The sequence below is a fragment of the Ctenopharyngodon idella genome, chromosome 13 (assembly GCF_019924925.1).
Source record: "Ctenopharyngodon idella isolate HZGC_01 chromosome 13, HZGC01, whole genome shotgun sequence".
Taxonomy (NCBI): Eukaryota; Metazoa; Chordata; class Actinopteri; order Cypriniformes; family Xenocyprididae; genus Ctenopharyngodon; species Ctenopharyngodon idella.
Genome location: NC_067232.1, coordinates 18,931,090 through 18,945,414, shown reverse-complemented (window position 1 = coordinate 18,945,414; position 14,325 = coordinate 18,931,090). Strand labels below are relative to the sequence as shown.

The following is a 14,325-nucleotide window of genomic DNA, read 5'->3' as shown; positions in this document are numbered from 1 at the left end:
TATCCAATTATCCTAATTCCAAACAGTGACTTTTTTTTGTCCGGGCAGTGTGTGTATATATATATATATATATATATATATATATATATATAATATATGTGAGGACTTTGTCTCCTCATTTTAAAACACCACCGCACACCACTGTTATGCATATAGCAATAAATTGAAGTACATGTTGTCATTATGACTTTACAACGCCTAGTACTGGAAAATATACAAAGAATTTTAGAATTAGCAACCAAAGCTTCATAAGGATGGATGTGAATGATAATTAGTCTTCATTGTTGCCACGACACACAAAGCCTTTTAGTTCATGCCAAATGAGACAAGCCTAATTATCCTGCACTCCTCCACGGAGACATCGCTCAGAGAGACTCAGGTTGAGGACGCTCATAATAGCCGTTCTGCTGTTTCAAATCCCACAGCAGTTGTTAGCATAACCACAAGCAAGTGGCTTATCTGGCCACATGACTGTCCACAGTTGGATTTCTCCCAGAAGACATGATAAATTATTCACACTTGGGAGGTCATCTAAACTGTTATCTACAAGTCATACAGAGAGAAGTTTTACATAGACTTTTGACTATCAACATAAAGGCTTGTACAATTTGCAGCTTATTTTGGCCAAGATCTACAGGAAAATTCTGTCTGACCAACATGAAAAGTGACTAATAACAGTTTGGTTTGTTATGTGGCATTTAGGTTTATCTTAAAAGAACAGTTCATCCAAAAATGTAAATTCTGTCTTCATTTACTCACCCTTATGTCATCCCAAACAGAGAAGAAGAAAGTCAAAAAGAAGAAAGTCGGAATAATGTTGGTGTCCAAACAACATTACAATTGCCAATTCGCCAAACTTCTGCCAATGTATTACAATGTAAACACAACTGGTGTACTCCTCAAAGTTGTATAGCTTAGAGCTGCATGATTCTGGATAAATTGAGAATCACATTTTTTTTATTTTTTTTTTTTTATTAAAAGATTACGATTCTCCCACGATTTTACACTGAACAGAATTATAAATGCAACACTTTTGTTTTTGCCCCCATTTTTCATGAGCTGAACTCAAAGATCTAAGACTTTTTCTATCTATCTTCTGGCATATCAAGATGCTGATTAGACAGCATGATTATTGCACAGGTGTGCCTTAGGCTGGCCACAATAAAAGGCCACTCTAAAATGTGCAGTTTTATCACACAGCACAATGCCACAGATGTCGCAAGTTTTGAGGGAGCGTGCAATTGGCATGCTGACTGCAGGAATGTCCACCAGAGCTGTTGCCCGTGAATTGAACGTTCATTTCTCTACCATAAGCCATCTCCAAAGGCGTTTCAGAGAATTTGGCAGTACATCCAACCGGCCTTACAACCGCAGACCACGTGTAACCACACCAGCCCAGGACCTCCACATCTAGCATCTTCACCTCCAAGATTGTCTGAGACCAGCCACCCGGACAGCTGCTGCAACAATCGGTTTGCATAACCAAAGAATTTCTGCACAAACTGTCAGAAACCGTCTCAGGGAAGCTCATCTGCATGCTCGTCGTCCTCATCGGGGTCTCGATCTGACTGGCCTTTTATTGTGGCCAGCCTAAGGCACACCTGTGCAATAATCAGCATCTTGATATGCCACACCTGTGAGGTGGATGGATTATCTCGGCAAAGGAGAAGTGCTCACTAACACAGATTTAGACAGATTTGTGAACAATATTTGAGAGAAATAGGCCTTTTGTGTACATAGAAAAAGTGTTAGATCTTTGAGTTCAGCTCATGAAAAATGGCAAAAACAAAAGTATCGCGTTTATAATTTTGTTCAGTGTAAATAGACAACTAAGTAAAATAACGTAATTTACTAGAGGTTCTGACAAAATGTTAATTGCTGGAATCTATTTAAAAAACTATTTAATTGGAATTAATTATTATTATTTTAACAAAAAAAAAAAAAAAAAGGTTTGAATGAATGATTCAATAACCCCTTTCACACATACAGTCTTTACTGGTAAATTACCATTAAGAGATCATGTGTGAACAGCATATTTGTGTATTTACTGGTAAAGTCTGATAATTTTATGCTAATTTACTGGGATTACTGTGTAAAAGGGGATAATGACTCGCTCATAAAGACTTGTTTCATTACTGGATGAATCAGCATTTTTGAACGAATCTAATGAATGAATGATTCAATGACAAATACATTTTTTAAGTCATTTGTCACCGCGTACTGGTGTAACAATGTCTCCAGCGCAGATTTGAATGTTCTCTGTGGTCGTACTTGTCAAGGTTTTAATAGTCATAGACAAATCTTTGTCATTTAAGATCGCATGGGTGTTTGAATCGAGATCGCTATCTTTTAACAATTGGGAATCATGCAGCTCTATTTGTATAGGGCCTACAACAATACAATTTTATCAGCCAATCCGATTGAAAGTGGCAATCTCTGCTAGTTCTTGCTATTTTTGTGTCCAATTCGCATGAGACGGTCAGTAAACGAACTGTAGGCGGTTACTGGGCTTAAGTTGAGACGAGGAAGAGGAGCTATCCAGTTTCTGAACTGTCAAAGTTAGCACTGCTGTAATTGGTGAATAAGTCTGAAAGGTGAGTATAAGGGTACAGTGACATTCCTGAAGTGAGACCATTAGCATCATTGCTCATCACAACCCACAGCAGTCAGATGGTCACGGCCAATTAAAATTCATCAGTTCAGGAAAAGGATGAATTTTAATGAAACTGCCTGTCCAGCAGAAACATCTGAGGGGTCAAAGGTTGATTCCAGATGCTGCCAGCATTGAGACGCATTTCATAAGTAGCTGAGCAGATCTGCAGAGGCATATTAGGAAGAAAGATGTGTGCCTTCAAGACTTCATAGGCTCTCGGGGCATTTCCTCTTCCTTCCTTTGTGAATGGGGAAGATGATTTTAAACAGATGTGACAGAAGCAGAACATTTACAGCGCTCAGGTTTCTTCCCACAGAAAAAGAGAAATGCTGATGTGCTCTCAAGCCCTTGAGAGACACTGTAGCGGAAGCAAAAGATGGACTTGCTTCAGTTTAATAGTGGTTTATAGGCCTACATGTCATAAGTGAAGGACTCCAATCGACTGAGAGATAAAAAAAAAAAAAACCTCTTTCCTGCCCTGCAGGGCTTGGTGTTTAACAATATTTTGGTCTCATTACAAAGGGAAAGAATAAATTAGATTATGGGCTCAGTTTTTAGCAGCACATACAAGACACTGAAACCATTCAAATGCAATATAATATATAAATCATGTCATGTTAGTACTCACTGATGCACAGGCCAGCTGCCCAACAACCCTTTACCGCTAGTGTAATGTAATACTGTATGTAGCTATTTAGGTTCATTATGTAAATCCACATACAAAAGACATCTGTTAAAATGTGATTGTTTATGATGTGTGTACATAAAGCTGAAATAAAGGAAAACAAAGATGTTTTAAGGTGTTAGAGGGGTGCATCTCATATTTCAAAACAAATGAAAAACAAAAGTTTTTTTTTGTGTGTGAAAAATTTTGGCTTAAAGTAAGCATATGAAGCATACACATTTTTACATTGTGGCAAACACACTCAAAACAAAACAAAACAAAACAAAACAAAAAAAACTAATTCTTATTGGTGGTGAAAATGGAAATCATCATAGTCTGTTTTTATTTATTATTGTTATTATTAAAATCAGCATACATTTAGTAGTACTATGAACGGTATGTAAATATATACTTAGCAATTTTTTATGGGCTACTTACAACAATTATGGCTGATTAAATGCGATGGGGGATCACAATACAAGTGCTGTCTACAATGCAATGTAATAATATTTCAGAGTATTACTTTTTTTTTTCTATCAAACAAATGCAGTCTGGGTGAGCATAAGGGACTTTCTTCAAAAACAGTAAAAATGAGAACAATTAAAAACAGACCCTATAAACTTTTGAACAATAAACTAGCAAACATTGTAAATGTTTTAAACATTGTAAATTCTAAAATAAAACAAAAACAAAAAACAGTTAGACTCAATGTCAGATCAAGAAACATTTGATACCCATCTTGCGCACAGATACCTTTATAATCAAACACTGCTGATCTTGAGCACATTCTGTTATGTTATCCATGTTAATTAAATACCAGGAGATTATAAACTGACTTTCCGGTCCCCTAAGAGACTTATTTGCTTTTAAATAGAATGCGGCTGCCTTTTGAAGCTTGTTTATACATGAATGATTGTCATACCAAACAGATTTTCACAGAAAATCAGCTGAAGGGCTCAGGCAAAATTTTTTTATTTGTATTTAGCATTAAAGGTGCAATATGTAAGATTTTTGCAGTAAAATATCCAAAGACCACTAGGCCAGTGTTATATATTTTGTTCACTTGAGTACTTACAATATTCCAAATGTTTCCAACTATTTGTAAATTGTGAGAAAATTGCTCCGGGACGTGTGAGGAGTCGCCTGTCAATTGCGTCATACCCGCGTTACCCTCGGTTTCTGGTTTTATTTTGTAGAAATCATGAAAACACCAAAGAAGCTTTAGTATATTACACGTTTTAATAGACAAGGGATAAACTGTTTTGATATATATTTATAGACAGAAAACTAATTGTTGTTATATAGCTCAACACGTTTAGTCTTTTTTTTAAATCTAATTTTCTTGATTTTTTACGAGTACCATGCTTTACCATGCCTCAGAGAAAAACACTATTTTGTCAAGTAGCTAACATAGCATAATCAGATGCAGCTTTATTTTTAGTAACAGTAATACAGAATTTTCTCCATCATACAATACGTTTTAAAATGAATTGCATGCCATTTATCAACACAAGCCATCCCGCATTTAATATGATATTCTAAAATCGATCTAGCTTACTGCAGTGTGTCTCAAACAAGTGTCTCACAGCAGCCACTGAGCGAACGCACAGAGTAACGTTATAACATAATTTTCAACACTCTCAAATGTATCTAATATGATAAACAGAGCTGCGTTACCTCATACTCATGACCGGAAAAGTGGAAGCGGCGCCGGCGACTGCGGCATAATAAAAGTTCCGCTGCTCGCGGCGTGTGTTGCGCAATTGCTCCAGCGGCCTTGTTCAGGTCCCACAACACTCGGTCCTGCTCTGCTTCATACTACAATAACGTTAATAATCGCATCCATGAACATGATTTCTTCCCGAGTCCTATCCCGATTATTTTGCACCGTCCGTTGAGGTGAAGACCACATGTCCCAAGATTCCGTGCTCAAACTTGGCATCATCAAGCTATGCCTTTGTTTTGAATAGGCCTCTAGCAGACAGAAATCCTACATACTGCACCTTTAAGTACAGAAAAATATTTGAACACTTAACCACATTTAAAAACATTTTAATCTCATTGCATAAGAAACAAAATAGCAAACCAAGTGGCTTACTTTTTTTTTTTTTTTTTTTTTTTTTTTAAAGACAGCACATACGTTACAAGCAAATATGTGACCCTGGACCACTAAACCAATCATAAGGGTCAATTTTTTTGAAATTGAGATTTGAATAAATAAGCTTTCCATTGATGTTTGGTTTTTTAGGATAGCACAATATTTGGCCGAGATACAACTATTTGAAAATCTGGAATCTGAGGGTGCAAAAAAATCAAAATATTGAGAAAATTGCCTTTAAGGTTATCCAAATGAAGTACTTAGCAATGCATATCCACTCACAAAAATATTTTTTTTATATATTTACGGTAGAAAATGTACAAAATATCTTTACTTAATATCCTAATTATTTTTGGCATAAAAGAAAAATCAATAATTTTGACCCATACAATGTATTGTTGGCTATTGCTACAAATATACCCATGCGACTTACGACTGGTTTTGTGGTCCAGGGTCACACACACACACACACACACACATACATATATATATATATATATATATATATGTAAGCAATAAGGTACGAGAGGCTGTGCTGTATTGTGAATAAGTCACGGCTGAAGGGAGTTGTTAGGCATGACGCGAAGCGAGGTGCCTGTAACCCCTTCAGCTGTGACTTATTCACCTTATTGCTTTTATAAAATGGTTACCACACAATACCAATATTAAAACCAGAAATATGTATCAATGCAGCTTTCATGAAGTAAACTTTTTCTAAAAGCCTTCCTTCCGCTGGAAAAAATAGTCCCTGACTGTGAACAGCAACAGAAGTTACATTTTCATGCCATTAGATGGCAGCAAAGACTGTCTTTATGAGTGTGTCAGTCAGTAGAGAAGACTTTTACATTGAAAAGACTGAATTGTTTTGAAAATGGAACAAGACGCAACTGACAAATGCTTCGACCAGCGCTGTCAGTCACGGGAAAACACCTTAACTGTTAAAAGGATAAGATAATACATCAGACATTTAAACCGATTTTTTATTATGAACATAGGACTGATCTGAAGGAAAATGCTAAATCTGAATGCAGGTAATAAACTCGCTCAATCAATCTCTTTCTCACAACACTCTTCTACATAATACAGTAAGCTTCAATGAACAACATCAATTGAGAACATATATTTTACGTTGCTAAGAGTGGTTGCTAAGGGTGTTGTGTAGTGATACACAGAACCGTTGGGTGAAGCGGTCATAGCTGTGTTTTATTCACGACCAATCAGAATCAAGGACAGGAACTAACCGTTTTTTTTTTTATATATATAATGATAAAGCTACATACTGTTCAAAATGAAGTATCTGACTGCTAAACGTCTATAATCTGGAATAGACTCAATTTGTGTCAAGTATTCTTGATTCTAAGCACCATTATGAAATGTTATTATTGCATAATTGTGCAAGTTGCATTCAGATTGTCAACTTTTAACTGACCTGCTCACATATGCTAAACCTCTGCCACCTACCAGAGACTGAACAGAAGATGAACATCAGAACAATTCATAAGATTCATTGAGAGTAAACGGCGCATGGAAGCCATGCCTGTAAAAAATAAAGCAGCTCTTGAAAGGGCAGTATGTTGTTCTCTAAGCGCTACCAGAGATGCTGAGTGCACATGGCCTCAGGGTCACATGAAACAAATTACAGGTTGCTTTAGCTGTGACACTTTAAGAGGGCTGTTACACAGTCGAACTGCTTTCTGTCGTGCTAGCTCATTTCTTCGCTTGTCCACCCTCTCTTGCTCCTTTCTTTCTAGATGCAAATATCTTTTCATTAAGCATTCAGTTAGTCTTATAACTGTAAAACGGTTTCAGATCAGCATACATTTTTTTTTGGTTAGGCCAATTCAGTTCAATACGAGCAATATGACTGCATTACTAAAATGTTGTTTTACAATCTTGTTCTGTCATATCTATTCACTTCTAATTAACTCAGGATATTCTGGAGATCACAGTTAACAAGTAACACAAGTAAAAACAGTTCATTGTGTTGTGTATAATTAATTGGGTTTGGCACAGTGTGTAAGTATGTAACCGGAGACGGCTGTGTTTCTATCTGTGTGGATTTACTTAGCTATACTTGGGGGATAAAACTATCACCAGACATTTGACTACAATCTGACAAAAACTTCCTTTCATTGTTCTAAATAAATTAAATATATGAATAAATAAAATACTACTAATAAATGTGTTATGTTTCACTTCTGAATTATATAAAAAGTTATTGTGTAAAATATAGGGTTAAGAGATATATATATATATATATATATATATATATATAATTAGGGGTGTAAGGACACCCTCATGTCACGATTCGATACATATCATGATACTGGTAAAAGGTTAACAAAAAAATGTACTGTTGATTAAAATGCTAAATTTGATATAATATTGGGGGTGGAAAGTAATAGCCTTAGACTTGATGCTGGTAACCCAATGCAGAGGACAATGGTGACACCAGAATAAAAATGTTCATGATTCTGTAGCTAAAAATACAGAATTATTTTAGACAAATATCCTTGCACTCTGTCACTTCCCCCATTGCATTATTATACATTATATTCAACATTATATACAGTAGTTTAATGCAGTATTACTCACAGTAATTTTCATTTTTGGTGAACTATAGCTACACAACACATATTGCCATTACAGAATATATATAGTGGATAACACTTTTTGTTTGAGCATCAATAACACAGTGGTTGTTTGTGCTAGATGTCTCAAATTTTGATACATGGTAGCCACATTTGTCTACTACAAATATAACTCACTTGGATGTGTACTACACATTTACAGATTATGTGAGTTAATGTCAAATACAGAGAGTTCCGTTGTTACAATCTACTCCGCTACTTGTAACACTAGATGGGAATAGATGTAACACTGAGAGGTAATTTGCTGAAATAACACCCACACTATCCAATTTTTGCATAAACATAATTGAAAAACAAAGAAAAAACAGTTTTGAACAATGTGAACAATTTAAACTGACAAAATATATATATATATATTGTTTTTTTGTTGTTGTTTTTTTTTAGAACTTTAAATGTAACCACATAAGGTTTCAGTCACTAGCTATGTTTTTAAGATCCACCTATATTTATGTGAATTTTGAGAGATTGCATAAAAAACGCCGGATGGAAACATCAAGAAAAACTGTGTGTGTTCAACTGAGGCAGATCATTTTTAATCTGTTAAGAAGACATGCACATAAACTACGATGGAAACATTGCAATTTATGGATGTAATTTACTGAATAAATCCCTCAATAAGCAACAAAAAACTCGTGAAAAATGTGACTTTGCCTCAACAGAGGATGTGATTGATAACTGGACTCATTGGAATCATCATAGGGGTTAGTTGTAACATTTTTAAAATACTGTTACAACTATCCCTACCCCAAACAGCCATAACATAGCTAACTGTTTTAGCATGTGAAGTTAGCATAAATACAAGCATCAAATTAAACTAGAGAAACAGCTTCAGGTCATGTAAGTTAAATAATTGTATCTACAATTCAATGATTGCTAGGCAAAAAATAATCTTTGTGAAAAATGTTACTTTCTTACCTGAAAATAAGTTTTTTGGTCATAAAATCTACAAATTTGCTCACAGTCGCATGCCACTTCTCCTGTGAGCTCAAAAAGAAGATGGGAGTGTATGATATTGATGACATTACCACAGCTCTGTCAAACTTAAAGTGTTACATCTAAATAAATGTATGTGTATCTCTCTCTCTCTCTCTCTCTCTCTCTCTCTCTCTCTCTCTCTCTCTCTCTCTCTCTCTCTCTCTCTCTCTCTCTCTCTCTCTCTCTCTCTCTCTCTCTCTCTCTCTCTGTGTGTACAGGTTTATATTACAATGGTTCCCACAAGGATAGTAAAACCAGAAATCATCTACATTGTGGGGACCAGCCAGCAGTCCCCATGGGGGAAATGGATTAATAAACATCCTAAATTATGTTTTTTTTTGAGAATATAAAAAGAAAGTTTTTTTGTGATGGTTAGGTTTAGTGGTAGGGTTAGGGTTAGGAGATAGAATATACAGTTTATACAGTATAAAAACCATTACGTCTATGGAGAGTCCCTACAAGGATAGTGAACCAGACAAGTGTGTGTATGTGTGTTGCTACCAGGCCCCAGGCCCAAACAAAACAAATCAATGTGGGAGTCTTTAGTTGTGGCCCCTGCACAAGGGTAAAAACACTTTGGAGTCTCATGTAGACAGATAAATAGCACGCAATCCTCTAAAGACTGTCTAATGCAGCAGTTCTGCATAAAAACAGAAACACATCACACATCAGTTGTTACAGTAGCCCCAGTACATAAAACAACATCATTTATTTTAAGAAGGAGTTATTTTAAGGATTAACTGAACTTGATTTGAGGTGCTTGTCAAAGAAGAAACTAGAGATCCATCTAAAGAAGCTCACATCTAAAGTTCACTGAATGCTAAACTGACCAGTGATGCGAAGGAAAGGCACTCGGAGCATTCTTGGAACATTCCGGTGACTCATTACAATATTTTTTAATGAAAACGAGCCTGATGTAGGACAACAAGACCACAAGATGCCCAGAGCAAGTTCATGACAACCATTCTTGTGACAGCAAAAACTTTTTTTTTTTTTCCCGCAGTGAATGCTGGCTAGGTGAGAGTCAACAATCAGTTTTAATATCCTGGTAAAAGTAAAATCTAGGTTGCTGAGGGAAAGAATTGTTTCCCTGAATACATTACAAACTGTGGAATCTCATTGTGTATTCTCACTGGAGGGATTTGTCTTGTCTACCTTTTGAATAAATCTGTAAACAAGATGGCTGAGTAAACAGGAAATGCATGCAATCTAAACAGATGCCTAAATATAAACCATTTATTATGCAGGTTGGATAGGAGTTGATGCATTAAGGATAAAGGGCAGCTATACAGACATTATACTTAAAGAGAGAAAATTAAATCTTGAAGATATGCTAATAAAACAGGAGAAAAGAGATGTGGATGCTTATGCATATTAAAAAATGAATGTTGAATTTATGAATAAATGGTGCTTAGCCATGCACAACACCATGCTAAAGTATTGCAGGTGGTTGTCAGGGCGTTGCGGTGCATTGCTAACAGTGGTGGGAGTCAATTCAGTGGGCTATATAAACTAAACAAATCTCGCACCATCAAGAAAATTTACATGAAAGGAGAGCCTCACTCCATCTAACATCTACTCACCTAAAATGAGTAGGTGAAGGTCCTTCATTCATTAGGATTTCACCGATATTTTGCCTAAAAGTTTCTCCTCCACTGTTGTCCACAGGCAAGCTTGATGACGCATTAAAGTGATTCTGGAAGCTGATTGGCTTGAATGATTACCTATGATATTTGTGACGTTGCATTATTTTAATATCTATTCTGATTGGTCAGATGCTTTCAGTCTCCTCTACATTTTTTTGTACAGGTAGGCCTATAAAAAAATCGGTTAGCGTGTAAAAAAACAATATACATAATCATATTACATTTACATTCTATGCATCTGAGTCATGAACATCTGTTCATAAACTGAATAAAGAAAATTGTTAACTTTAGATGTATCCCAATTCGTGAAAAGTGCAATTCAAACACCCACAAGATACATTTTAAATGGGTCAGTGATGTGACGGGTCATTTTTTTGTCCAAAGGCCTTAATAATAATGAAAAACAAAGATATGACATCCAAAGTATGTAAGGTAGTACAACTAGATCTCTTTTATTGAATCCAAAAGGTTTTAATTATATTTTGCACCATAAGGTATTTTAAAGTGTCAAAAGGACATTCGGTTTAACCGTCCAAAGGCCAATTGTGATTGAAATATCTTAAAATATAATAAATGTATATTAAAATGGTATTAAAATTATGTGTAGAAGTCGTTGCTTTGTTATGAGAAAGAATGTCCGGAAAAATTAATTTCATTGATGTCATTTGGAGTAACCAATTTAAAAGGACAATTTTGGATCAAGTCATGCGGTCAATATCATGTGACAGGATGTGACATCATTCAGACACCTGCAAATGACCACATGGTCATGAAGCAAAGTAACTAACTCTCTTTTAACTATTTGAAAAATTCATGTTTTCACTTGCTCATAAGCATGTCCCGAAACATCAGGTCATTCGGTACAACCACTATAAAACATGGAAAATGTTGTAATATTTTAAAAACTTGTGCTAAATATAAAATGTTTGATTGTCCTTTTGCTAGCTAGCTAGCAAGCTAGCTAGATATCAGCCTGTTAGCATTGTTTGAAAATATTCAGTATAACCAAAAGTGTCATTCAGTAAAACCGAAATTTTGGTTAAACCTAATGACTTTTTTGGTGACAAATTTTGTCCATCTTGTAAAAAATGACAAAAGCAGTGTTAATTGATTATACAAACCACATAATCTCATTGTTAACACTTAATAAAACTTCAAAATTAATTATATCTCCATTATGTTTTTTTTTTTGTTGTTTTTTTTTACACTTTTAAAAACCTTATTCGTCAATGACCCAAATATACCTCTGCCACGACAGCGAAGGCGGCTCAACCAATCAGAATATATAGCACTTACCAAATAAATAGACACGAAATACTTATTTGAGGTAAAAAATATTTGACAAACTTAATTGGAGAGACAGGAGCACAGGTAGAAACATGGTTTTCCTCGATCAATATTCAGTTACATAGTGTTGCCACGGTTATTTATCGAGAATATATGAATGGCGCAATTGACCAATCAGAATCAAGTATTCCAGAGAGCCGCACAATAAATACTTTTACTTTAGCATCTGTTGGTTTATTCAGTCTGTATATTTGTGTCTCTGTCCAGGGTGCTGAATAATACATCAGTCCGTCTGTGTCATTCACTCTTTCTTCGGTAGATCCTCTGCTTTGACCACAAGATAATGATGCTTCACTTTTGGCTGATTTCAATGGGAAACTCTGTCATGTCGACGAAATCAGCCTTTAAATAAACAACGTTTCCATTTCTAAATTGGTTTCTTTGAACGCGTTTCATCTAAAGCGTTTACAGGAAACATCGTGATTCAACCCCACAGCAGGTGTCAAAATAACTTCACACAAACGATACGACTGAAACGGACCCGCTTTCCGCTGTCTGTTCATCTCGCATGAAGCTCAAATGAACGTGTTAATGATTCTTACCTCTGTCGCCATGATGCCTGAGACGGTGGTGGATGTGTGGTGGATCTGTCCCGGTGCTGAAATCCTCTCCACTCGTGGGACAGTAACGGACGGAGAGATGAACGCACTGGAGAGGGTGGAGCAGCGTCCTACTGATGGAGGAGGAGTGACTAGTACAGATGTGCTTCACTTCATATCTGTATAAATAATATCTTCGTAGAGACTCCGAGGACCACCAGATTACCACATAACACTGGGGTAAAAAGTGTTTCATCAATAATTTTTTTTTTTCTTGAGATGTTGAGTTGTTTGCAGTGTCTATACATTACAAAATTAAATGGACTAAATACATAAATAAACTAATAAACAAGCAAATAAATAAATAAATGAATGAATAGTGCAACTTAAAATGTGCTTAATGTGGTAACATCTAAATTAAATGGTGAAAAATAGTGAAAAATGAAAGATATTAAAGGGATAGTTCACCCAAAAATGAAAATTCTGTCATTAATTACTCACCCTCATGTCGTTCCAAAACTGTAAGACTTTCGTTCATCTCTGAAACACAAATTAAGATCTTTTTGATGAAATCTGAGAGATTTCTGTCCCTCCATTGACAGCTACACAACTGACATTTTGACGCTTCCAAAAGTTCATAAAGAGATCGGTAAAACTAATCCATATGATTTGAGTGGTTTAGTCCAAATTTTCTGAAGAGACACGATCGCTTTATGTGATGAACAGATTGAATTTAGGCTTTTATTCACATATAAACATTCATCACCGCACACACATCAATTATGGTAAACGGAAGCTCAAGCATGTTTGCTTGACGTGCGAGAACCAGTGAGGTTCATTCTTGTGTTTGAGCTTCCAGAAGAGGTTTGTTCTCACACGTCAAGCAGGTTCGGTTGAGCTTCTGTTTATGTTCGCTGATCAATGTTTACATGTGAATAAAAAATTAAATTAAATCTGTTCATCATATAAAGTGATTGAGTCTCTTTAGAAAATTTGGACTAAACTGCTCAATCCATATGGGTTGGTTTTACAACTTTTTGAAGCATCAAAGTGCATAGCTGTCTATGGAGGGCCAGAAAGCTCTCAGATTTCATCAAAAAGATCTTCATTTGTGTTCTGAAGATGAACAAAAGTCTTACGGGTTTGGAACAACACAAGGGTGAGTAATTAATGACAGAATTTTCATTTTTGGGTGAACATTTTTGGGTAATGTATTATATTGTTACCAGCCAAAATGCAATAGGTTACACCAACTAAAGTCATTTTTAAGAGACATACAGTACCAGGTAGAAAGAACTTCTGAAGGTAACAACTGCCCATATACCTTTTTACAGTATAGATGAAAAATGTATACATTAATGTTTAAGTTTGCAGTTTAAGGATGAAACTTTTTAAGTTAATACATTGACATTACTCAACACAGAAAATTAAATATTGATTTTTCCATTGTGTGTTTTAGCTACTACCTTCTGGGAGAAGATTCAAATTTCCACAGTGCAGACTGAACAGGTTCAAGCATTCTTTCTTGTCCTTGAGATCTTAAAAACTAAGAAAAATAATAAACAAGGGTCCAAGGGGTTGTGCAATACATGATGAATGTGACAAATTAGTGTAGTCACAATCTACAGTATGCATGTGGATGGAGGGCTGTACAGTATAAATTGGGATGCAGGTGGTGGTGTGCAAATTATACTGGATGGACAGATGTCTGATGTAAATCCAATTCTAAGAAAAAGGAATATTTCACTTTAA

At 35.6% G+C, this 14,325-nt stretch overlaps 1 protein-coding gene across 1 annotated transcript in view; it reads right to left on the bottom strand.

Annotated features, from left to right (window-relative positions):
- golga7bb (golgin A7 family, member Bb) overlaps positions 1 to 12,732 on the bottom strand; it is a 28,607-nt gene extending 15,875 nt beyond the window's left edge. Inside the window, exon 1 of the mRNA XM_051915889.1 lies at positions 12,577 to 12,732. Within this exon, the coding sequence (XP_051771849.1) occupies positions 12,577 to 12,588 (12 nt within the window). The 5' untranslated portion in view covers positions 12,589 to 12,732. The remainder of the gene's footprint in view (positions 1 to 12,576) is intronic.
- Between the last annotated feature and the right edge of the window lie 1,593 nt (positions 12,733 to 14,325).